The following is a 23285-nucleotide window of genomic DNA, read 5'->3' as shown; positions in this document are numbered from 1 at the left end:
TCTAGGTGCGCGGGCTCCAGTAGTTGTGGCATGCGGGCTCAGTAGTTGTGGTGCACGGACTTAGTTGCTCCACGGCATGTAGGATCCTCCCCGACCAGGGCTCGAACCTGTGTCCCCTGCATTGGAAGGCGGATTCTTAACCACTGCGCCACCGGGGAAGTCCCCAAATTTCTATGGTCTTGATAACTTTCTTTTATAAAAAACTAACCCTTATGGTTTCATAGCAAATAACTATTTTTAAAAAAGAGCATGCTTGATAAGAGCAGAAATATACTCAGCAATTACTAAATAATTTAGTGTTTGAGTCACAGAAGTGTTTACTTAATGCACTGTTTCTAAGAGAAGTGTGGTTGGAATTTCAAGTGAAATGGTTTATAATTTGGTCTTTTTCATTACCTCCAAGGCGTATTCATTTCTTCTCTTCTGAAACATTCTAGACATGACAGGTTGTCTGGAAAACTTAACATTCTACTTTTTTGTGAATTGCAGCTTTTCAGATTTCCCAGTGTAGATTTTTTTTTCTTTTTTTTGGCTTTTTGATTTATACTTTTGCTTTCAGAACTAAGTGTTAGACATTTTAATTTCTGAATATGACCCAATAATGAACAAAGAGTGAATGAGTGAGTTAATAAGTGAGTCTGTATTCAGTAATACTACATCTTTGACTGATAAGAGTTGTGGTCTGTGTAGCTTTTTGAGGGGATGAGCATACTATGATAAAATGATAGTAATTAACTTTTACTGCCAAACCATATGATAAGATGATTGGGGTATATGTGTGTGTACATGTGCAGCTGGGGTTTTTTTGGCCTACAAAAAGAAGAATGAGATCCAGCCAAAACCCAAATCAGAACCTTTGGAAAGCTTCCTTACAATCTGATTTCAGCTAATGTCTGCACACTTTAACACATTGTCTAATGCTTAGCGTAAAGACTGGCTGTCAGACTCCTCCATGCTATTCTGGGCTGTTACTCACTACAAGGTATTTCATTCTTAGATCCCATGGGTCCTGCTACAGATTTCAGGATTTGCTGCATTGGGAGGTGGGGAATTTTTTTTGATATTAGTAAAGCCAATGAAAAAAGGAAAACTTAATAGGACATAATGCAATGATAGGAGAACCAGAATTCAGGTTGGCATTGGTTAGTCAAAAACAGACAAATTAGAGTTCCTAGAAGAGCACTAATGATAACTGGAGCATGGGAAGGGCTGACTGATTTCTCAAAGAAGGAAAACAGTAACTTCCATTATGCTTGAAGAGGGGCCAACAGGGAGGGGTGTGATAAGCTCCAGTAAGAATGTAAAAGCCAAGAGACACAGAGTGGGGTTGGCATGGCATAGGAAGGATTATCCAGGAATAAGGTAACAAAATCAAGAAAATCCTCAGACAGATTAAAGTCTAACAACTGCTTCATGGGATTGATAGATTATTTTTTCCTTATTGTTATATTCACTAGTTTGTTGTACTGTTTTAGATTCCACATGTAAGTGATATCATACAGTATTTGTCTTTCCCTGACTTATCTCACTTAGCCTAATACCTTGCAAGTCCATCCATGGTACTGCAAATAACAAAATTTCATTCTTTTTACAGCTGAGTAATATTCCATTGTGTGTGTGTGTGTGTGTGTGTGTGTACGTGTGTATGTATACACACCGCACCTTCTTTATCCATTCCTCTGTTGATGGACATTTAGGTTGCTTCCATGTCTTGGCTATTGTAAATAGTGCTGCTGTGAACATTGGATTGCATGTATCTTTTCAAATTAGTTTCCTCCGGGAAATGGGATTACTGGATCATACGGTAAGTCTATTTTTAATTTTTAAGGAACCTCCATACTGTTCGCCATAGTGGCTGCACCAATTTATGTTCCCACCAACAGTGTAGAAGGGTTCCCTTTTCTCTACACCCTCTCCAGTATCTATTATTTGTAGACTTTTTGATGATGGCCATTCCGACCAGTGTGAGTTGATACCTCATTGTAGTTTTATTTTGCATTTCTCTAATAATTAGTGATGTTGAGCATCTATTCATGTGCCTGATGGGTATCAGTATGTCTTCTTTGGAGAAATGTCTATTTAGATCTGCCTACTTCATGATTGGGTTGTTTGTTTTTCTGTTATTGAGCTGTATGAGCTGTTTATATATTTTAGATATTAACCCCTTGTCAGTTACATCACTTGGAAATATTTTCTCCCATTCTGTAGGTTGTCTTTTCGTTTTTGTCGATGGTATCCTTTGCTGTGCAAAAGCTTTTAAGTCTAATTAGGTCCCATTTGTTTATTTTTGCTTTTATTTCCTTTGCTTTAGGAGTCAGATCCAAAAAAACTATTGCTATGGTTTATGTCAGAGAGTGTTCTGCCTATGTTTTCTTCTAGGAATTTTATGGTTTCCAGTCTTACATTTAGATCCCTAATCCATTTTGAGTTTATTTTTATATATGATGTGAGAAAATGTTCTAATTTAATTCTTTTACATGTAACTGTCCAGTTTTCCCAGAACCACTTATTGAAGAGACTGTCTTTTCTCTATTGTATATTCTTGCCTCCTTTGTCATAGAATAATTGACCATAAGTGTGTGGGTTTGTTTCTGGGCTTTCTGTTCTGTTCCATTGATCTATGTGTCTGTTTTTGTGCCAGCATCATACTGTTTTGATTACTGTAGCATTGTAGTATAGTCTGAAGCTAGGGAGCCTGATTCCTCCAGCTCCGTTTTTCATCTCAAGATTGTTTTGGCCATTCAGGGTCTCTTGTGTTTCCATACAAGTTTTAAATTTATTTGTTCTAGTTCTGTGAAAAATGCCCTTTGTATTTTGATAGGGATTGCATTGAATCTGTAGATTGCCTTGCGTAGTATTGTCACTTTAACAATATAAATTCTTCCAATCCTAGAACACAGCATATGTTTCTAGCTGTTTGTACCATCTTCAGTTTCTTTCATCAGTGTCTTATAGTTTTCCCAGTATAGGTCTTTTACCTCCTTAGGTAGGTTTATTCCTAGGTATTTTATTCTTTTGATGCAATGGTAAATGGGATTGTTTCTTTAATTTCTCTTTCTGATATTTCATTGTTAGTGTATAGAAATGCAACAGATTTCTGTATGCTGTAACTTTACCATATTCATTGATGACCCCTAATAGTTTTCTGATGGCGTCTTTAGGATTTTCTATGTATAGTATCATGCCATCTGCAAACAGTGACAGTTTTGCTTCTTCCTTTCCAATTTGGATTCCTTTTATTTCTTTTTCTTCTCTGATTGCTGTGACTAGGACTTCCAAAACTATGTTGAATAATAAAAGTGGTGAGAGTGGGCATCCTTGTCTTGTTCCTGATCTAAGAGGAAATGCTTTCAGCTTTTTACCGTTGAGTATGATGTAATATGTGGGTTCATCACATATGGCCTTTATTATGTAGGCATGTTCCCTCTATGCCCACTTTCTGGAGAGTTTTTATCATAAATGGGTACTGAGGAAATGATACATTTTAGATTATACCATTTGATGAACAGATCTAATATGTTTCAAATGTCTTCTAGAACTCTCTGGAAGGTTTAGCCCAAAAAGCAAGTGTCCATGTTCGTGTGACTATCATAGCCTGCTTCATCAACTCAGGGTGCATATATTGCCACATGTCCTTTATTTTCCCAAACCTGCCCCATTAGCGGGATATGGAGTCTTTCCTTGAGCCTCCCAGCTGTCCTAGAGCCAGAAAGAGACCATCTTACTTGTGAACTGGAATCTGAGAATCCACCCACTGCCTTGGCTTCACTACTATTAGTGCCTGGACTATTGTCCAGTGCTGCTATATAGCAGTCAGCCCCCACTCAGACCTCAGTGGAACTCCACACTGGTTTCCCAGATGACATATTCTTTTACTTTATACTCCCTTGCTCAGCCATGGTTCCCAGAACAAACCTCTGGGCTAAGATATCCAGGACTGAAGGAGCTAATGGCATCAGTTCCACGTATTGTGCCAAAATGTCCTCCAAGGTTTGGATTCCCCATTTCCTACAGATAACTTCACTTCAAGGGACTTGTGCCCTTCTCTTTACTTAGGGACACCATGATCTATCCTGACAGATCTTCCTAACTTGAAACCTGTGGGATCAGGGGTTGGGGTCCTGGTTCCTTCTCTTCCAGAAGGCTTTGGTTTCTTCCTGTATATTGTCCACCCCACTCCCTGTAACCAGCTCTACAGAGGCAGTTTTTAAGCCATAGAAAACAGTGAAAAGAGGGTACATAAATGGTCTTTATAAGGTCAAAGAAAGCTAGCTTCTGTCAGCTCAAATGACAGTACCCCATTCTCTGTGATTAAGTAGGTATTTCTTTTATAGACTTAGACTCATACAATTATAGATCTGTTAACAACTTTGCTAGTCTTCTAGTCCAGGCTTCTCATTTTACCAACATGGAAGCAGGTCCAGAGAAAGTTAGGCAATTTATCCAAAATCCACAAAGCCAGTCAGTGCCAGAGCTGGACTGAAAGCCCTAGAGCCCTGGTTCATTCCTCTTTCCACTGCACCTCACTTCACTTCTCTTTTGATTTTCTTTCATTTCATGTTTCACTAAAGGATTTATGGCTTTGTATCCATTATAGCAAGCTCCTCTCGTCTTGATGTAGGTACATTAATATGAATTACTCATAAATGGATTGGAAAAATGAGATGTCTCTTATAAATCTCCTGCTTTTTATGATTTTTTTTTTTTTTACATCCTGGAACCTTAATTGTCCCACCCAGTTTTGAGTGCTGTCAGCTATATGCAAGCTATCATGATTCAAAAACAAAACAAAACAAATTTTCACAGACTGAGAAAATTAAATGTGTTAGGAGAAAGAGTAATAATTTGAGAACTAAGAATGGAGAAAATAAATCAGACAGGAGACCCTGTATGGGAGATAAGAAAATCCTGAAAACATTCCATGGAAAAGAAACCAGAATAGAAAAAGATTTGTATTCTTACTAGATAGTAAAGAATTTAACAACAATTAACTAGTCATAGATAGTAGTCATGTAAACTCAATCTTACCCCATGGCTTATGGTCATTATAACTGAATTGTGTCATTTATAACTCTATTTTTATTGCATTAAAAATGATTCCAGTTAATAAGGCTCACAGATATTTTATCTTTCATTAGAATACCAAAGAACTGAAAATTCTTCTTGGCAGATACATTTTTGTAATTAGGTATTAAAAACCATCATTTATGGTAGAGCAAAATTTATACTATATGGTAGCAGTGTGATAAATTAGTGTTTGTAAAGTGTATACAGTAACTATAATATGAAGAATAAATCCAAGATTTTTGCTTCCAGCCAAGATGGAGTAACAGGTACTAGATTTATCCTCTCACTTGAAACAACTATAAAAATAGATAAAACATGTGAAACAGTGGTTTTCAAGACTTTGGATACCAAGCAACAAAAGACATTGATCCTCAAGAGAAGGAAAACAAGCTGAGCCCAGCTTACTGTTTTGAGAGTGTTTCCAGGCCATGGCACAGGAAGGAGGAACCAAAGAGGGCCTGGCTGACTCTTGAGTTGTGGAGACAGAGCTGATAGTCTGGAGAGACTATGGTGGCTGGAGTTCAGAATGCAGGGTAGCAGAGAAGGGAGAGCTGAACAGAGAGAAAACTCCAGACATCTGAAGAAGATTCCCCTTCAGTGTCTTGCAGAGTACTCATTAGCACATGTGTGTTAGGAGACTACAAAAAAACATGGGGGAAGAGCTATCCAAAACAATTAGAAGGAGCAGTACTCAGAGCTCACAGAGGGCCAGGAATAACACCTGTTCCTACCAGCCAGACTAGAAAACCCATAATTCAAGGACATTGGGTAAAATACTTAGAAGTAGTGGGAAATAAGGAGCCCTAGATTAAATGTTGCTGTTCCCACTTAAAAGATCTCAAAGGTGAAACCTGAAGGATTGAACTGTTTCCATATAACTCAACTGAGTCCTAGTACAAAGCTTAATAATATTTATAGGAACACAAAAATATCAAGCCTCCAACAAGGTAAAATTCACAGTATCTGGCATCCAATCAAAAATTTCCAGGCATGCACAGAAGCAGGAATAAAGAGAAATATCAATCCATTGAAACTGAACCAGAACTGATACAGATGTTAGAATTAACAGACAGAAATAGTTACTATAACTGTATTCCAAATGTTCAAGAAGTTAGAGGAATGATTGAATATCTTAAGTAGAGTCATGGAAGATACAAAAAAGACCCAAATTGAACTTTTAGAGGTGAGAGCCACAATTTGTGTGTTGAAAATTAACTGTGAGAGGAATTAATGGCAGATTAGATATTGCATAAGAAAAGATGAGTGAACTTAAAGTCCTAGCAATAGAAACTGTCCAAAATGCAACACAGAGAGAAAAATAAAAAAGACTAGCAAAAATAGAAAATGTACAGAGTATTTGTGAGCTGTGCGACAATTTCAGGTGGTCTAATACATATGTAACTGAGCTCCCCAAAAGAGAAGAGGAGGGGAGACAGGAAAAACATTTGGCAAAAAATATTTGAAGAAATAATGGCTAAAATATTTCCAAATTTGATGAAAACTATAAACCCACCCATTAAGAAGCTCAAGAATCATGAAAAAACTATACCAAGCCACATCATAATCAAATTGCTCAAAACAAGTGATAAAGATAAAATCTGAAAAGTAGCTAGAGCGGGGAAGATGTATTATGTAGAGAGAAACAAAGTAAGGATGAGGCAGATTTTTCATTGGAAACCATGCACATGAAAAGACAGTGCAATGACATCTTTCAAAGTGCGGAAAGGAAAAAAAAAAATCTGTCAATGTAGAAACTATAGGCCACAAAAATAACTTCAAAAATGAAGTCAATAGACTTCTTAAGAGAAACAAACACTGAAAGAATTCATTACCAGCTGTTATGGACTGAATGTTTATGTCTGCCCAAAAGTCATATGAAGCCCTAACCCCTAATGTGACGGTATTTGAAGGAGGGGCCTTTGGGAGGCAATTAGGTTTATATGAGATCATGAGGAAGGAGCCCCTGTAGTGAGATCAGTGTCTTCATAAGAAGAGGAAGAGAGACCAGAGCTCTCTCTCTTTACCATGCAGGGGCGCAGTGGCAAGGTAGCCATCTGCAGGCCAGGAATAGAGTCCTCACCAGGGAACCAAATCAGCCAGCACCTTGATCTTGGACTTTCCAGCCTCCAGAACTGTAAAAAAATAAGTTCCTGTTGTTGAAGCCACCCAATCTCTGATATTTTATTATGACAGCCACAAGCCATATTAAAAGAAGTCTTTCAGGCAGAAGGAAAATGTATTTATATACATACATATATATACATATATATATATATATATATATATAAACCTTTTTCTCTTATCTGAATCTCTTTAAAAGATAATTGACTGTTTAAACAAAAATAATAACAATGTGATATGGCATTTATAACATTTGTAGAAGTAAATTATATGACAACAATAGCACAAAGGCCAGGAAGGGAGAAATGGAAGCATACTATTGTAAGATTCTTATACTCTACATGAAGTAGTATAATATCAATTGAAGGTAGATTGTGATAACTTAAAGAATCATATTATAAATATAAAGCCTGAGGCAACCAGTAAAATACCAAAGAACATGCCAATGAAGGAGATAAGATTGAATTATAAAAATACTCAGTTAATACAAAAGGAGTCAGAGAATGAGGAGAAACGGAACAAAGAATAGATGAGACAAATACAAAACAAGTAGCCAAATGGCAGATTTAAACCCAACCAAATCAATAATCACATTAAGTGTAAATGGTATAAGTACCAGAATCAAAAGTCAGAGATTGTCATATTGGGTTAAAAAAAAAAAAGCAGGACCCAACTGTATGCTGCCTATAAGAAACATACTTTAAATGTAAAGACACAAATAGGTTAAAAGGATAAGAGGAAAAAAAGGTATACTGTGCTAACCCTAATGAAAAAAGAGCTGGAGTGGCAATATGAATATCAGACAAAGTAGATTTCAAAGCAAAGGATATTTCCAAGAATTAAAAGATCATTTCATAGTGATAGAGGTATAAATACATCAAGAGAAAATTAAAATGCTAATGATGTATGCATTTAATAACAGGATTTCAGTGAATGAAGCAAAAACTGATAGACAAATCTACAATTATAGTCCGAGATTTCAGTGCCCCTTCTCAATACTTTTTTTTTTAAACATCTTTATTGGAGTATAACTGCTTTACAATGGTGTGTTAGTTTCCGCTTTATAACAAAGTGAATCAGCTATACATATACATATATCCCCATATCTCCTCCCTCTTGTGTCTCCCTCCCACCCTCCCTATCCCACCCCTCTAGGTGGTCACAAAGCACTGAGCTGATCTCCCTGTGCTATGCGCCTGCTTCCCACTAGCTATCTATTTTACATTTGGTAGTACATATAAGTCCATGCCACTCTCTCACTTCGTCCCAGCTTACTCTTCACCCTCCCTGTGTCCTGAAGTACATTCTCAACGTCTGCGTCTTTATTCCTGTCCTGCCCCTAGGTTCTTCATAACCTTTTTTTTTTTTAGATTCTATATATATATATGTGTTAGCATATGATATTTGATAGAACCTATAGACAGAAAAATAGTAAAGATATAGAAGACTTGAAAAACACTTATCGTATAACTTGACATAACTGACATTTCAGAACACTCCACCCAACAATAGAACATACATTCTTTTCAAGTGCATATGGAATATTTACCAACAGACCATATTCTGGAATATAAAATAAGTCCCCATAAATTAAAAGGATTGAAATCATATAAAGTTTATTCTCTGACCACAATGAAATTAAATCAGAAAACAATATCAGATAGATGTCTAGAAACTCCTTCAAATATTTGGAAACTATATAATGTTTTTCCAGATAATTTATGCATCAAGGAAGAAATCAAAATGGAAATTAGAAAGTATTTTGAACTGAATGAAAATAAAAACTCAACATTTCAAAATTTGTGAGACACTGCTAAAATAATATCTAGAGTGAAATGTATAGCATTAAAGCCTTTATTTAATAAAAGAAAAGATGAAAGATCTCAGGTCAATGAGTTCAACTTCCACCTTAGGAAATTGGAAAAAGAAGAGCAAATTAAACCCAAAGTAAGCAGAAGAAAGGATATAACAGGACTTCCCTGGTGGCACAGTGGTTAAGAATCCTCCTGCCAATGCAGGGGACATGGGTTCGAGCCCTGGTCTGGGAAGATCCCACATGCCACAAGCAACTAAGCCTGTATGCCACAACTAGTGAACCTGTGCTCTAGAGCCCACAAGCCACAACTACTGACCCTGTGCACCACAACTACTGAAGCCCACGTGCCTAGAGCCCATGCTCTGCAACAAGAGAAGCCACCGCAATGAGAAGCCCACACACCACAATGAAGAGTAGGCCCCACTAGCTGCAGCTAGAGAAAGCCCGCGCGCGGCAACAAAGACCCAATGCAGCCAAAAATAAATGAATTTAAAAAAATAAAATAAAATCTCTCACAAATTTGTTGAAAGGCATAAACAAGTTAATAAATGCAAAATGTTCAGCAATGTGAGTGCCCAGCACAAAGTAAGCACAAATAAATATTTGTTAAATAAATTTTTTTAAAAAGGATATAACAATGAGAGCAGAAATAAACATAATAGAAAACAGAACAATAAAGAAAATCAATTTAACCAAAAGCTAGTTCTTTAAGAATATAAATAAAATTGATAAACCTCTAGCCAAACTGATCAGGAAAAAAAGAGACATGACACAAATTCCCAATATCTGGAATGTGAGAGGTGACATGAGTACAGATTCTACTAATATTAAAGGAAAGTAAGGAAATACTATGTACAACTTTACGCCAATAAATTTGACAACTGTTTTAAAAACTGAATTTGTAGTTACAGCTCCAACCCAGAAGACTTCATAGGTAAATTCTACCAAATATTTAAGGAAATAAAGAAACCAGTTCTACTCAAACTCTTCTAGAAAATTGAAAAGGAAGAAATCCTTCCAAACTCATTTTGTGAGACCAGCATTACCCTAATACTAAAACCAGTTTTAAAATCTATAAGAAAAGAAAACTACAGACTAATCTCCCTCATGAGCATAGACGTAAAAATTCTTAACAAAATGCTAGCAAACTGAGTCCAGCAATGTATAACAGGGCAAATATATCATGAACAAGTGGATTTTATCCTAGAAATGCAAGGTTGGTTTAACATTCAAAAATCAATCAATGTTATTTACATTATTGATATACTAAAAAAGAAAAACTATGTGACTATCTCAATAGATGCGGAAAAAGCACTTGGCAAAATTCAGCATCCATTCCTGATTTGAAAAACAAATTTAGAAACCTCCCAGAAAAATAGGAATACAAAGAAACCTCCTCAACTAGATAGGGGCTTCTATGAAACACCAAGTTACCATCATAAATAACAGTGAAAAGCTCAATATGTTCCCCATAACTCTGGGAACAAGGGGAGAATGTTTGCTCTTACCATTTATACTCAACATTGTACTGGAGGTTCTAGACAATGCAGTAAGGCAAGAAAAAGACATTGAAATCATCCAGATTGGAAAAGAAGTAAAATGTCTTCATTTACAGACAGTATTATCTTCTATATAGAAAATCTGTGGAATCTACCTCCCACCCCACCCAAAATAAAAAAAAAGGCTATGGGAACGAATAAGCAAGTTAGGCAAAGTTGCAGGATACAAGATCAATACAAAAATCAGTTATATTTCTATATGCTAGCAATGAAAAATCAGAAATTTAAGTTAAAAACAAAACCATTTATAATTGCATTAAAAATACTTATATCTAGTTATAAATCTGACAAAAGATGTGACCTTGGTTTGTACAAAGATTTTTTAGATATAACACCAAAAGCATGATCCATTAAAGAAAAAATTGCTCAACTGGACTTCCTCAAATGAAGACTTTCTGCTTTTTGAAAAACACTGCTAAGAGAATAAAATGACAAGCTACAGACTTGGAGAAAACAGTTGCAAATCACACATCTGATAAAGGACTTTAATTAAGTATATTAAGGAACTTCCAAAACTCAATAGTAAGGAAAAAAAACCCAGTATAAAATGGGCAAAGAATCTACCTCTCCAGAGAAGATAAATAGATGGCAAATAAGCATGTGAAAGATTCTCAGTATCTTCAGTCACTAGAGAAAAGCAAGTTGAAAACACAAAGAGATTCCACAGTGTACCTATTAGAATGGCCAAAATTAGAAAGATTGACCATACCACGTGGTGACAAGGATGGGCAGGAACCGGACTCTCATAACTGCCATTGAAAATGTGAAATGGCACAACTGCTTTAGAAAACAGGGCCATTTCTTTAAAAGTTAGACTTACACATACCAAATGATCCATCCATTCTATATCTAGGTGTTTACACAAGACAAGTGAAAGCATATGTTCATACAGAGATTTATACACTAATCCGTAGCAGCTTTATTTGTAATAACCAAAAACTGGGAAATACCCAAATATCCATCAATAGGTGAATGGAGAGGTGCACGGGAGAGATTGTTAAGGGACATAAAGAGACTTTTGGTGGTGAAGGATATGTTCATTGTCTTGCTTGTGATGATGGTTTCACTGTTGCATGTATGTGCCAGAACATATCAAGTTGCACAGTGTAAGTATATGCAGTTTATTGTATGTTAAAACTCTAAAAAAATAAACAATAATAAAGCAAAAAGAAAGTAAGACTCACTATTGGAATTCATACTAGTGTAAATATTACTGGAAAATTGTTGTGTAAGTTAGAATTTTTTTTTAAATATCAGTACATCAATGGACACTTTTTAAAGCAAAGAACCCTTTTGTAAAAGTAATCTTCACTACTGAATGCATCTGTTTTCTTGACTCCTGATGCAATATATTGTGTTTCCTTAAAGAGGATGTATATCCAGTCTGCTGGGATAACAGCAGCACATTTGCACTTCTTTTCAAGAGCCTTTCATGACAACAGTGGCATCATGGTGGCCATGCTTTGTCTTGAAGTGGTGGAGGGCAGTTGCGATAGATAGCTGGCTATATCCACCCCTTCATACACATTCCGTTTAGTTCCCGTGTTAAATTACGTACTGTGATTAGATATTTACTCTGCTTGGCATCTTAGCCAAATTTCAGCTTAGGAACTTACACGTGCTTCATCCAGGCAGCACTGCCAATACTTCAGAATGAGTCATTTCCTCTTAACACAAAGCTCAGTTAATACTTGCACTGCGACTCTGTATGTGTGAAAGTTCGCTTTCAGTCCACTAACAAAATTAAAACTACCAAGTTTTAAAGTAGGTATGCATTTTGAATGTTTTAGGTGTTCCGTTAAAGGACCTGGCTTTGTTTCCGCGTGGTAAAAGGACTCAGTAAGAGGAAAGGAGAGAAGTCAGCCACAGAACACAACCTTCCAGATGTTTTCTGAGCTCACAGTGCTAACTGCGCGTAAGATGCTAATGGACAGTTCTGCTTCTTTCGCCCTGGCTCAGGGCGGTGACTCCCAGGCGCTCAGCATCCTTTCTCACTGTGTCTCTCTGACTCAGGGAGCCGTGATGACCCAGGCTTGCTTGCTTTCTTTCAGGGTGTGAACGGCATGTCTGTGGATGAGAAGCCTGACTCCCCCATGTATGTGTATGAGTCCACAGTCCACTGCACCAACATCCTCCTGGGCCTCAATGACCAGCGCAAAAAGGATATTCTCTGTGACGTGACTCTGATCGTGGAGAGGAAGGAGTTCCGGGCCCACCGAGCTGTGCTGGCCGCATGCAGTGAATACTTCTGGCAGGCGCTGGTTGGACAGACGAGAAATGACTTGGTGGTCAGCTTGCCTGAGGAGGTACAGTAGTTTGGTTTGTTCGTGCAGTTGCTAACGGAGGTTTGTTGACTTGGAGACAGTTGGCTGAGGAGGACCTGGAAGGTAGGACCTGTGCCACATCCCTGCTTGGGGGCTGATGATCAAGTCGCCCACACGTTAGGTTTGCGGCAGAGCCAGTTTCTATTGGATGCATTTCACGTCTCAGAGGCAAGAATCTGAACCGCACCTGTGCCTCACAGTCCTTTCTAGTTTCTAGTTCACTTACTCTTCGGGTTTTGAGTAGTTTGCCCAAAGTTTAGTACAGTCCTACATGTGGGATCTCAATCATTGGGACTGTTGCTATGATTTTTCTCTTTCAAATGGTTGAAGGAACACTTGATTTCCCTTGAGAGTAAAAGAATGAAAGTATTCACAGCACCTTCCTTGCCCAGGGGGAAGAGTAAAAGCAGGCAGTCATTTTCACAGTTAATATAGTAAGATTCTAAGAAGTGTAAACTTGCTTTTCTCACCATCGTTGAAAATACCCTACTCAGGTTTCTTAATTACTTCAGGGAGTCTAGTCACTTCTGTACTTTGGGGACACTAGTAGCTGGACTTGTTCTGTCCAGAGATGACATACAGTTGGATGGTTTGAGCTGCCAGAACTCAAAGGATGGGCTTCATGCTGACAAACCATTAAATTGGCCACCCCTTTGAACTGTCTATACAGTTACTCTTTTTCCATCATCCTGATTCCCCTTCATTTTTGTGGGACTAAGGGTAACACTGAGCAGCTTTAGGCTTTGTGTTCAAGGCCAGAATCATTCCCTGTGCACCAGCACGGTCTACAACACCAGGGCTGCCACTGACAGTTGTGCAGGCTGTGCACTGCACAACTCTCAGGGGTACAACTCATGTTCATAGTCTGTGTGAAGAGAGACCCAGAGTTGTGCCGTGATCCACAGAGCAGCTCTTCACAGCACCCCTAGGAGAAACCAAAGACCGGGTCACCCTGAGGGAGGTGCTAATGGGCACAACTAGCATTAAGTCTCAGGGGTCACAGATCCAGTGTCTCCAGAGGCCTGGCAACTCATATAAATGAGTAAAGCAGGTTGTGTATAAGAAGTAGGACATTGGGGCTTCCCTGGTGGCGCAGTGGTTGAGAGTCCGCCTGCCGATGCAGGGGACACGGGTTTGTGCCCCGGTCCGGGAAGATCCCACATGCCGTGGAGCGGCTGGGCCGGTGAGCCATGGCCGCTGAGCCTGAGCGTCTGGAGCCTGTGCTCCGCAACAGGAAAGGCCAAAACACTGAGAGGCCTGCGTACCGCAAAAAAAAAAAAAAATTAGGACGTGGTGGGGCAAGCAGCTGCTCCACAGAAAGACATTCAAGTTCAACATAAAAAACAAATAGACATACACGCTACTGTGTATAAAATAACCAACAAGGAAGCTAGCGTAGCTTTATTGATACCAGTCAAAATAGACTTTAAGACAACGTTATTTGCACAGGGAACTAGATTCAATATCTTGTATTGAACCTATAATGGAAAAAAATCTGAAAAACAATATATATATCAATATATATTCATAAATATAACTGAATCACTTTGCTATTCACCTGCAACATTGTAAATCAACTATTCTTCAATTTTAAAAAATCCATCTATACCCCCCCAAAAAAACAAAAATAGACAGGGGGTCAGAGGGGTCACCAGATCCAGTCCCCTGTTAAGAAATGTCTGCTGTCACCCCTGCAGAGCAGGAAAGTGGCAAAGTGAGGGCTACATAGGCAGTTTCACATGAATATTCTTTGTTATGTACCTAAGTGAAGGGCTCCATTACTACTCCTCACACCACTGTCAAGTAGAAAGATCCTAATACTAGAAACAAAAGGACAAATCAGTTGAAGATAATGTAATTGGGGCTGGAGGAGGGAAGGATGCTTATGTACCAAGTGATGTGGGAAGGCCAAGAAATGGCAGCTGTGGTGTGACTGGTGATCCTGAGCTGCATTAATGGGCAAATACTTAACCCGTCATTAGGTGAGAGGATAAATATAAAAGACTATGTTTAAACTGGTTGGCGTTCGTCAAATTTAAGACTCTTCTTCTCTTGAGGGGCAGCAAGTGTGCCTTTGAATTTACTTCAACTCTAGAATTCTCTGAAAATATCTGACAAACTTCCAATTATCCCGAATGGTTTTAGGAAGGGGGTGGAGTTTACAGTTAATTTATTATCTGTATCTGTTTGAGAGTCACCTCATATATGTTTTCTACTAATTTCCAAAAAAAATAGATTACATTAAAATATATTTACAAATGAAAACCATAATTTATGTAATTTAGTCTCTCTACCATGACTGCGGGCCCCATCTGGAGACGCCCTGGACCTTGTGCTGTAAACCCTGGCCTGCCCCCCAGTTAGCTCTGTGATCCTGATCTAGTCACTTAACCTCTCTGAGCCCCAGTTCTTACCTGTAAAAACCTCTAAAATGCTGAAGCCCTTAAATTATTTATCATAATACAATACCAAGGCAGTAAAACCTAACCTAAACATTTCTTTTTAGGTCAAATCCCTGATAATCACTTATTTCCTTGGCACTGGGCACTCTTTGAAGTAAGAGTGTGTAGATGCCACACAAAAGTCTGCTGTTTGACCTTTTGATTGTTCGTGTTCCAGTTAAGTGAGAGTTTGCTAAGCGTTGATTTTCTTTCTAGTTGTGTAAAATGATTTCTGTTCCTACATCATCTGCATTTCCAAATAATTAAAACATTCTGGTTCTTCATGTACCTGAAACCTTCAGATATAACGAGACACTTTTTTTTTTCCTATGAAACGTGAATTCGTATTGTCAGTAACCCAGCTCGAGTCATCCTGCTGATGGGCGTGCAGGGCAGCCCCCACGTGGCATTTTCCTTTGTGGGTCTGTAATTGTTTCTGAGGCCTCCTTCCAGGAGCCTCTGCCTCTGCTCAGAGGCCCCTCCTGGGGCCCCAGGCGCTGGGCATTGTTTTCTCTCCTTGCTGTGTGCACGCTGAAAGGTCCTTGCAGGCTCTCAGAAGCTGTCCCACTTAGCTCAGTGAATGACTTCATAGAATTTGAATTAAGTGGTGAATAAACAAGCATCCCAAACACTACCTTGGAAAGTAGCTGCATGGAACTCACTGGCATTTGGTTCATATGATGTAAGAAAAAGCATTTGACTCGCTCCTTGGAAATCTTTAAACTTCATCATAATCCATCACGAATTCAAATCACCTTCCGGCCCGGTCCCAGCCTTGATCACGCTTGGCTTACCTCTGCGCTCCCTGCCCGGCCAACTGCTGAGCTTCACAGGGGCCGGCATGGCTGAGTCTGAAGGGTCCGTGGGTTATGTTTCTTTTTTTTTCATATTTATTTATTAATTTGGCTGTGCTGAGTCTTAGTTGCGCGTGCGGGATCTTCGTTGCAGCACACGGGCTCCTCAGTTGCAGCATGCGGACTCTTAGTTGCGGCACACATGTGGGATCTAGTACCCTGACTAGGGATCGAACCCGGGCCCCCTGCATTGGGAGCACAGAGCCTTAGCCACTGGACCCTCAGGAAAGTCCCTGAAAGCTCTGTCTTTGGACTAGGAAACTTCCAGATACAAACCGCTGCCCTTCTCACTCCCCTGCTCTGTCAGTTTAGGCCAAACCCGGCTCCAGCCTGCAGCCGCTGTCCACTTGTGCAGTTCTAGCCCCATGCCCTGACTCCCGGTGGGCAACGCGTTACCCACAAAGTAGAGCCGACCAGAGTCCCGGTGTGTCCTCTCAGCTGAAAACGGGAGAGACAAAAATAGAGGCCTCCTCCTGGAAGTCAAGGAGTCATGGAGTTGTCTTGCTTTTTTTTTCTTTTCCTAAACTGGCATGACAGATTGTCCCTAGGATTTCTGTGACTTGAGTGTTGGTTCCTCATGGAAAAGCACATCCAGGGATGTGTGTCAGCAAAACGCAGGAGATAAGGCATTGTCCTTGGTACTTCTGTTCGGGATGAAACAGGTCATTTGGTTTGTAATAGCAGGTGTATTCCGTGTTAAGAGATGAAGAGAAAGTGGGTCGTGTACCAAGCGTGGCAAGGCCCTTCTTACACTGCTCCTTCGGATTCAAGCTGCCTCAATGAACACCTCCTCAGCTATGGTCATAGAGACCACTTAGGCTGGATGCCGGCCATGCTGGAAGTGGCATCGCAAGCATGATGTTAAGGTTATGGTGTGTCAAGTACAGAGGGCAGGAAAGGGGTGCAGCTTTGCCCATCAACCCCATTCTGATGGGCTGCTCGACTCCCACCCAGAATGCTAGGGAAGAGCGGCTGAAAGGAGGTTATTGCCAAGGTCTATTATCAGAAAGTCAAAAGATAACAAGTGTTGGCCAGGATGTGGAGAAAAGGGAACCCTTGTGCACTGTGGTAGGAACGTAAATCAGTAGAGCCACTGTGGAAAACAATATGGAGGTTCCTCAAAACATTAAAAATAGAGCTACCATACGATCCAGCAATCCAGCTTCTGAGTCTATATCCAAAGGAAACAAAATCACTCTCTCAAAGAGACGCCTGCACTCCCATATTCATTGCGGCATTATTCACAATTGCCAAGACATGGAAACAACCTGAGTGTCTGTCAGCAGATGAATGGATAAAGAAGCCGTGGTCTGTGTATAAACACACACATACATACACACAAGTAAATATTATTCAGCCTTTAAAAAAAGAAGGAAATCCTGCCATTTGCAACACGGATAAACCTGGAGGAAATTATGCTAAAGTCAAATAAACCAGACAGAGAAAGACAGATATTGCATATTCTCGCTTATATGTGGCATCTAAGGAAAAAAAGTCAAACTCATAGTAACAGAATTGAATGGTGGTTACCAGAAGCTGGAGGGTAGTGCAAAAGGAGAAAGGTTGATCAAAGGGTACAAACTTTCGGTTATAAGATGAATAAGTTCTGGAGACCTGATGTACAGCATGGTGAGTGTAGTTAATAATAACGTATTATGGGAACTTCCCTGGTGGTGCAGTGGTTAAGAATCCGCCTGCCAGTGCAGGGGACACGGGTTCGAGTCCTGGTCCGGGAAGATCCCACATGCCGTGGAGCAACTAAGCCTGTGCGCCACAACTACTGAGCCTGCGCTCTAGAGCCCACAAGCCACAACTACTGAGCCCGTGCTCCACAGCTACTGAAGCCCGCATGCCTAGAGCCCATGCTCTGCAACAAGAGAAGCCACCGCAATGAGAAGCCCGCGCACCGCAACAAAGAGCAACCCCCGCTCGCTACAACTAGAGAAAGTCCTGCGCGGCAACGAAGACGCAATGCAGCCAAAAATAAATAAATTTATATTTTAAAAAATAATAATAATGTAATATATACTCGAAATTCTCTAAGAGAGTAGATCTCAAGAGTTCTCACCACACACACAAAGGATAACTATGGAATGTGACGGCTATGCTATTTAGTTTATAATGGTAGTAACTTCACAGTGTACACATATGTCAAAATGTCGCACTGTATACCTTAAATACATACAATTTTTATTTGTCATAAATAAAGAAACGAGAGGGGGAGCTTATTGCCAAGCCTCTGGCACCTTTCTTTGGGCTTGTTTCCCGGGTCCTCTCACTCTATAGAGAAGGGGAAGGGTTCACGCAGGGAATGGCTGTAGGGTAGAGGTATGTATGGCCCCTTAGGCAGAACTTATGCTTTCAGAGGTAAAAATATATTTCAGACTTCTGCTCTCTCACTGTCTCTATCTTTTGCTTCCCCTCTATCTTTCTCTTTCTCGCTCTCTCCCAACATTTTGTGACAAACCTTGTTTTTGCAGTGCCAAACAAAAGGGAAAACTGACCCAGAGGGACTTTGGAAACACAGCATTTGTTGTGAAGTCTCCACCACAGGGTATAGTAAAGAATGTTCCTGCCGTAGTGCTGCGGAGCACAGAGGCCAGCAAGGAAATTATGGAATCTTCTTGTCTGGAAGTTTTTAGAGGCTATGAAAGCTGTTAATGTCTCTGGAATGGCTTAGGCCCAGTTCTTGAAAGAAGCAATAAGACAGTTGTGACTGTCTTTGGACAGTCCTTTCAGGATGTCATACTACAGAAAGTACTCAACGCTACAGCACAGGATGCCCCGAGCGTTCTGAGCCTGTGTGTGACTCTAGGGGGAGGGAAGGTTTGGTGGGAAGCAGGGGGTGAGGTCTCTGGGAAGTGGCATGACCAGGGATAAGAAGTACAAAGCACTCCCCCACCCCAAAGCACAGAGCCCACCCTTTAGCATCCCCTCATTTATCACCTAGACAAAACTCAGAGGAACAGGTCAATTTTAGGAACTGAGGAACGTCAGCCATGAGAGGCTGGGAAAACCATAATCAGGACCTTGCCACTAACTGCATATGGGGTCTTGAGCAAGCCGGTCGACCTCTTTGAGCTTCTGTTTCTTCATTCATTCAGCAAATATTTATCAAAGGCTGTACCAGGGGGCGCTGTTCTAGGTGCTGGGTGAACTTAGTGAACAAAACAGACCTTACCTTCCAGAGGAGGAGAAGGAGAGACAGAAAATAAATAAATATAACATGGACTTTGTTAGATGCCATTGAGGAAAATAAAACAGGGAAGGGGGTTAAGGAACGTCAGGGTTCAGGTATGGCAGTTTTAACTAGGGTGGTCAAGAAAGGCCTGTTTGGGGGATGACTTTTGTAGAAAGACCTGAAGAAGGTGAGGGAGACAGCCATGGAAAAGGAAGGAAAAGGAAGGAAAAGGCCCTGGGGATGGAGTGGACCTGGCCTGTTTGACACACGGTAGCAGCATGAGCGAAAGGTCGATAGGAGGAAGCACGTCAGAGAATTACTGGGGCAAGGCTGTGCACCTTTTGGATACATTACCTTTCCTTGGAATGAGCTAGGAGGGCATTGGAGGTTTTCCCAGGAGAAGATAATTTTGACTGTGTGAAAATAGATTGAAAGAGGACAGGGGCAGAAGCAGGAAAAACAGTTAAGATGCTGAGGCAACAAACCAGGCATGATCTGATGGCCTGGACCAAGGTGACAGCAGTGCAGTGGTGATCAGTGTCAGATTCTGGTAACATTTTTTTTTAAGTTTGCAAACTTCTGTTTGTTTGTTTGGCTGTGAGGCTTGCGGGATCTTAATTCCCCGACCAGAGGTCGACCCCGGGCCCCCTGCAGTGGAAGCGTCGGGTCCTAACCACTGGACCGCCAGGGAAGTCCCTCTGGTAATATTTTGAAGGTAGAGCTTATGGGATTATCTTATAGATTGGATGTAGGATGGAAGAGAAAGATAAGAGTTAAGGATAACTCCAAGGTTTAGGGCCTAAGCTGTTGGAAGGATGGAGTTGCCATTACCTGGGATTGGTGAAGAGAGAGGGAAATAGGTTTCAGGTGGTGGGAGTGGGGCAGGATTAGGAGTTCTATTTTGTACATGTTAAGTTTGAGAAGCGTGTTAGCATCTAAGTAGAGATGTCTACTACACAGTAGGATATACATGGCTAAAATTCATGGGAGAAATCTAGCTTGGAGATAGAAGTTTTAATACCAGAGTACTGGGGATATTGAAAACCCCACGACCAGATACAAATACCAAGTGAATACGTGTAGACAGAACGAACAAAAGGAGAGAGAGGTCTTAGGATTGATCCTTGGGTCTTTTCAGAACTAAGGGGTCAGGGAGAAAAAGATGAGGCAGCAGGGTAAACCAAGAAAGAGTAACTATTGAAGTAGAAGGAAAAGCAAAAAAAAGTTTGGTGTGTTGGATGCCAGGTAAAGAAAGGTGGAGAGAGTAATCAACAATGTCAAATGATGCTGATAGGCAGCTAAGGTGAAGGCTGAAAATTGACCATCCAGCAATTTGGAAGCCATTCGTGATTTCATTGAGCGCTTTGGGAAAGCAATAGGAGCAAAAACCAATTGGGCTGTGTTCTAGAGAGAAGGGAAAGGGAAGGATTTGAAGAAGCTCATGTAGGCTACATTTTTGAGGCCTTTTGAGTTAAAGGGAGCAAAGAGGTGAGCCAGTAACTGGAGGGAAATAGAGTCAAAAGAGTTTTCCTTTGGGCTTCTTTTCTAAGTAGGAAGAAATTCCAGCACACTTGCCCTCGATGGTAAAGGTGATCAATATTCACTCATATCCAATTTTCCTCTCTTTCCTGCACACACAGGAAGACCACATTTACAATCAGGTTTGCTGGGTAACTAGATCTAACCAATAAAACGTGAGTGGGAGTCATGCGTCACTTCTAGCCCAAGGCAGTTAAAAGTAAGTGTGAGGGGCTTCCCTGGTGGCGCAGTGATTGGGAGTCCGCCTGCCGATGCAGGGAACATGGGTTCGTGCCCCGATCTGGGAAGATCCCACATGCCATGGAGCGGCTAGGCCCGTGAGCCATGGCCGCTGGGCCTGACGCATCGGGAGCCTGTGTTCCGCAATGGGAGAGGCCGCATCAGTGAGAGGCCCGTGTACCGCAAAAAAAAAAAAAAAAAAAAAAAAAAAGTGTGAGTTCTTGGTGTTCTTTCACATCCATTGAACTGGTGTCAGAGAACTCCTAGGTGGTGGAACCAAAACCCAGATTCTTTTTTAGAGATTTATGTTTTATTTTATTTTATATCTTACTTTCCAAAAATAAATTTTAAAAAAACCAATCAATTAAAAAAAACTTAAACACTAATCCAGCTGAAACACAATTAATTCCATTTTTGCCTGTTTCCTTCCAATATTCTCTTTATGTATACACATTTTAAATGGCTGCAGTCATAGAATTGCAAGATTATATATTGCTTTTTATTAGTTAACATCAGAATATCATATAATCTTCCCGTGTCAACTCATATTCCATTCCATGCATAATCTTTGCAATTGCAGTTTTAATAACCAGACTATTCAATTGCATAATCATACCATAATTTACCTTATTCTCTTTGTCGAACATTTATTTTTTAAACATAGCTAGTGAACATATTTTAGCATTTAGGGTTATTTAGTGTTTTTAGCTTCTGTTTTATCCTTTATTTAAGAAATAATGTGGGAAATAGTTTAAGATCATTGAGTTCAAGTGTGAATATCATTATTGCTCTTATATACTTCTGTATTAATATCAAAAGGGTTTGTAGAAACTTACAGTGCCTACATGAATAAAAAAGGAGTCAGTTTATCATACAACCCAGATTCTTGAGTCACTGTTGGAAGAGAGCCATCTGACTCGCATCAGGCTATGACATGAATGAGGACTTAACCTTTATGTTAGGCCATTAAGACTTGGTGTTTATTTGTTTGCACAGCAAAGCCTATCCTGACTCATACTTGGGCGGATGGGAAAGTTCCAAAAGAGACAGAAAACTTGCTGACATGGCAGACAGAAGGCCGGTCGCTAAAAGAATGCTCTTGAGGACTTGAGAGAGGATAGGATCTCCTGAGCAAGTAGTAGGCCAACTCAACTCAGCAAGGCTCATCCTTCTGGACGTTGATGGAGTTGACCTGGATGATCTCTGGAGACCTAGCCTGTGCTACAGGTTGATGGTCTTGGAATTTTTCTAGGTTCCTGCTGGAGGGAGAGAAGAAAAATCCTGCAGGTCAGAACGAGAGGAGAGATGTTTGGATTGAGAGGTAGGGAAAGACCAGGGAGATGGGAGGCAGATTGGTCTGGAAAGGAGAGAATCATCTGACTTCAGAAGAGGCGTGAGCTCACTTGTCTTATTTTTGTTTGTAAATCCACCCTGACTTTTCCCATATGGTCTTAGAGTTCATCGGAGATGACAGTTCAAGAGCTGTGGAACCACTGTGCTATTTGATAACCTAGAACATAGACAGATTGTAGAAAATGCAGATCATTGCTCTGTAACGATTTCAGGAGGATCTTGAAAAAAATTATTATTATTTAATGACCTCAATTTCCACATGAGTATGCAGGGAATAACAATACAGGGCACCAGTTTGCCTTTCAGGGCTGCTCTTCAGATTAATGAAATGTGATAAGTTAAACTTCTTGGAAGGATGGTACCACATAAACAGTAGGTGTTATTATTCCCGTGAAAGGAAAGCACAGTCGTCTCTGATGAAATGGCTCTTACCTCAGACTCTTCATTAAAAGCTGTGGTGCAAGTTTCCAAGTTGCATTGGTGAGACATGGTAGCAGATGAAAAAAAAAAAGAAAGCAAAAGAAGTCAAAATATCCCAGGTAACGACTTGCCGGCAAGTAAGAAGTTTTCAAGTCCTAGAATCGTGCTGATAAGTCTGAACTGCCTAAAGGCAGAACTTATTTATAGTAACACAAAGGTGACTTCCAGCCCTGAAATCTGGGCCTCCGCCTCGGATGGGGGTGCAATAAAGCAAAGCCGTGAAAAGGGGAGCTAATACTATTGTGATTCCATCTCTGAAGGCTGCTCAGTGGTGCTGCTACACAGGGAGGGAAATCTGGTGTGAAAATAGCCACAGCAATAGCTGATTTTA

At 40.2% G+C, this 23285-nt stretch overlaps 1 protein-coding gene across 2 annotated transcripts in view; it reads left to right on the top strand.

Moving 5' to 3' along the window:
• Positions 1-23285, top strand: part of BACH2 (BTB domain and CNC homolog 2) — a 355734-nt gene that overhangs the window by 260098 nt on the left and 72351 nt on the right. For both annotated transcript variants that reach the window (XM_079939384.1, XM_079939383.1), the window contains exon 4: positions 12615-12869. In XM_079939384.1, coding sequence (XP_079795510.1) covers positions 12627-12869 — 243 coding nt within the window. In that variant the 5' untranslated portion in view covers positions 12615-12626. The remainder of the gene's footprint in view (positions 1-12614; positions 12870-23285) is intronic.

The sequence above is a fragment of the Stenella coeruleoalba genome, assembly GCF_951394435.1.
Source record: "Stenella coeruleoalba genome assembly, chromosome: 12".
Taxonomy (NCBI): domain Eukaryota; kingdom Metazoa; phylum Chordata; class Mammalia; order Artiodactyla; family Delphinidae; genus Stenella; species Stenella coeruleoalba.
This window is presented reverse-complemented; position numbering and strand designations above follow the sequence as displayed.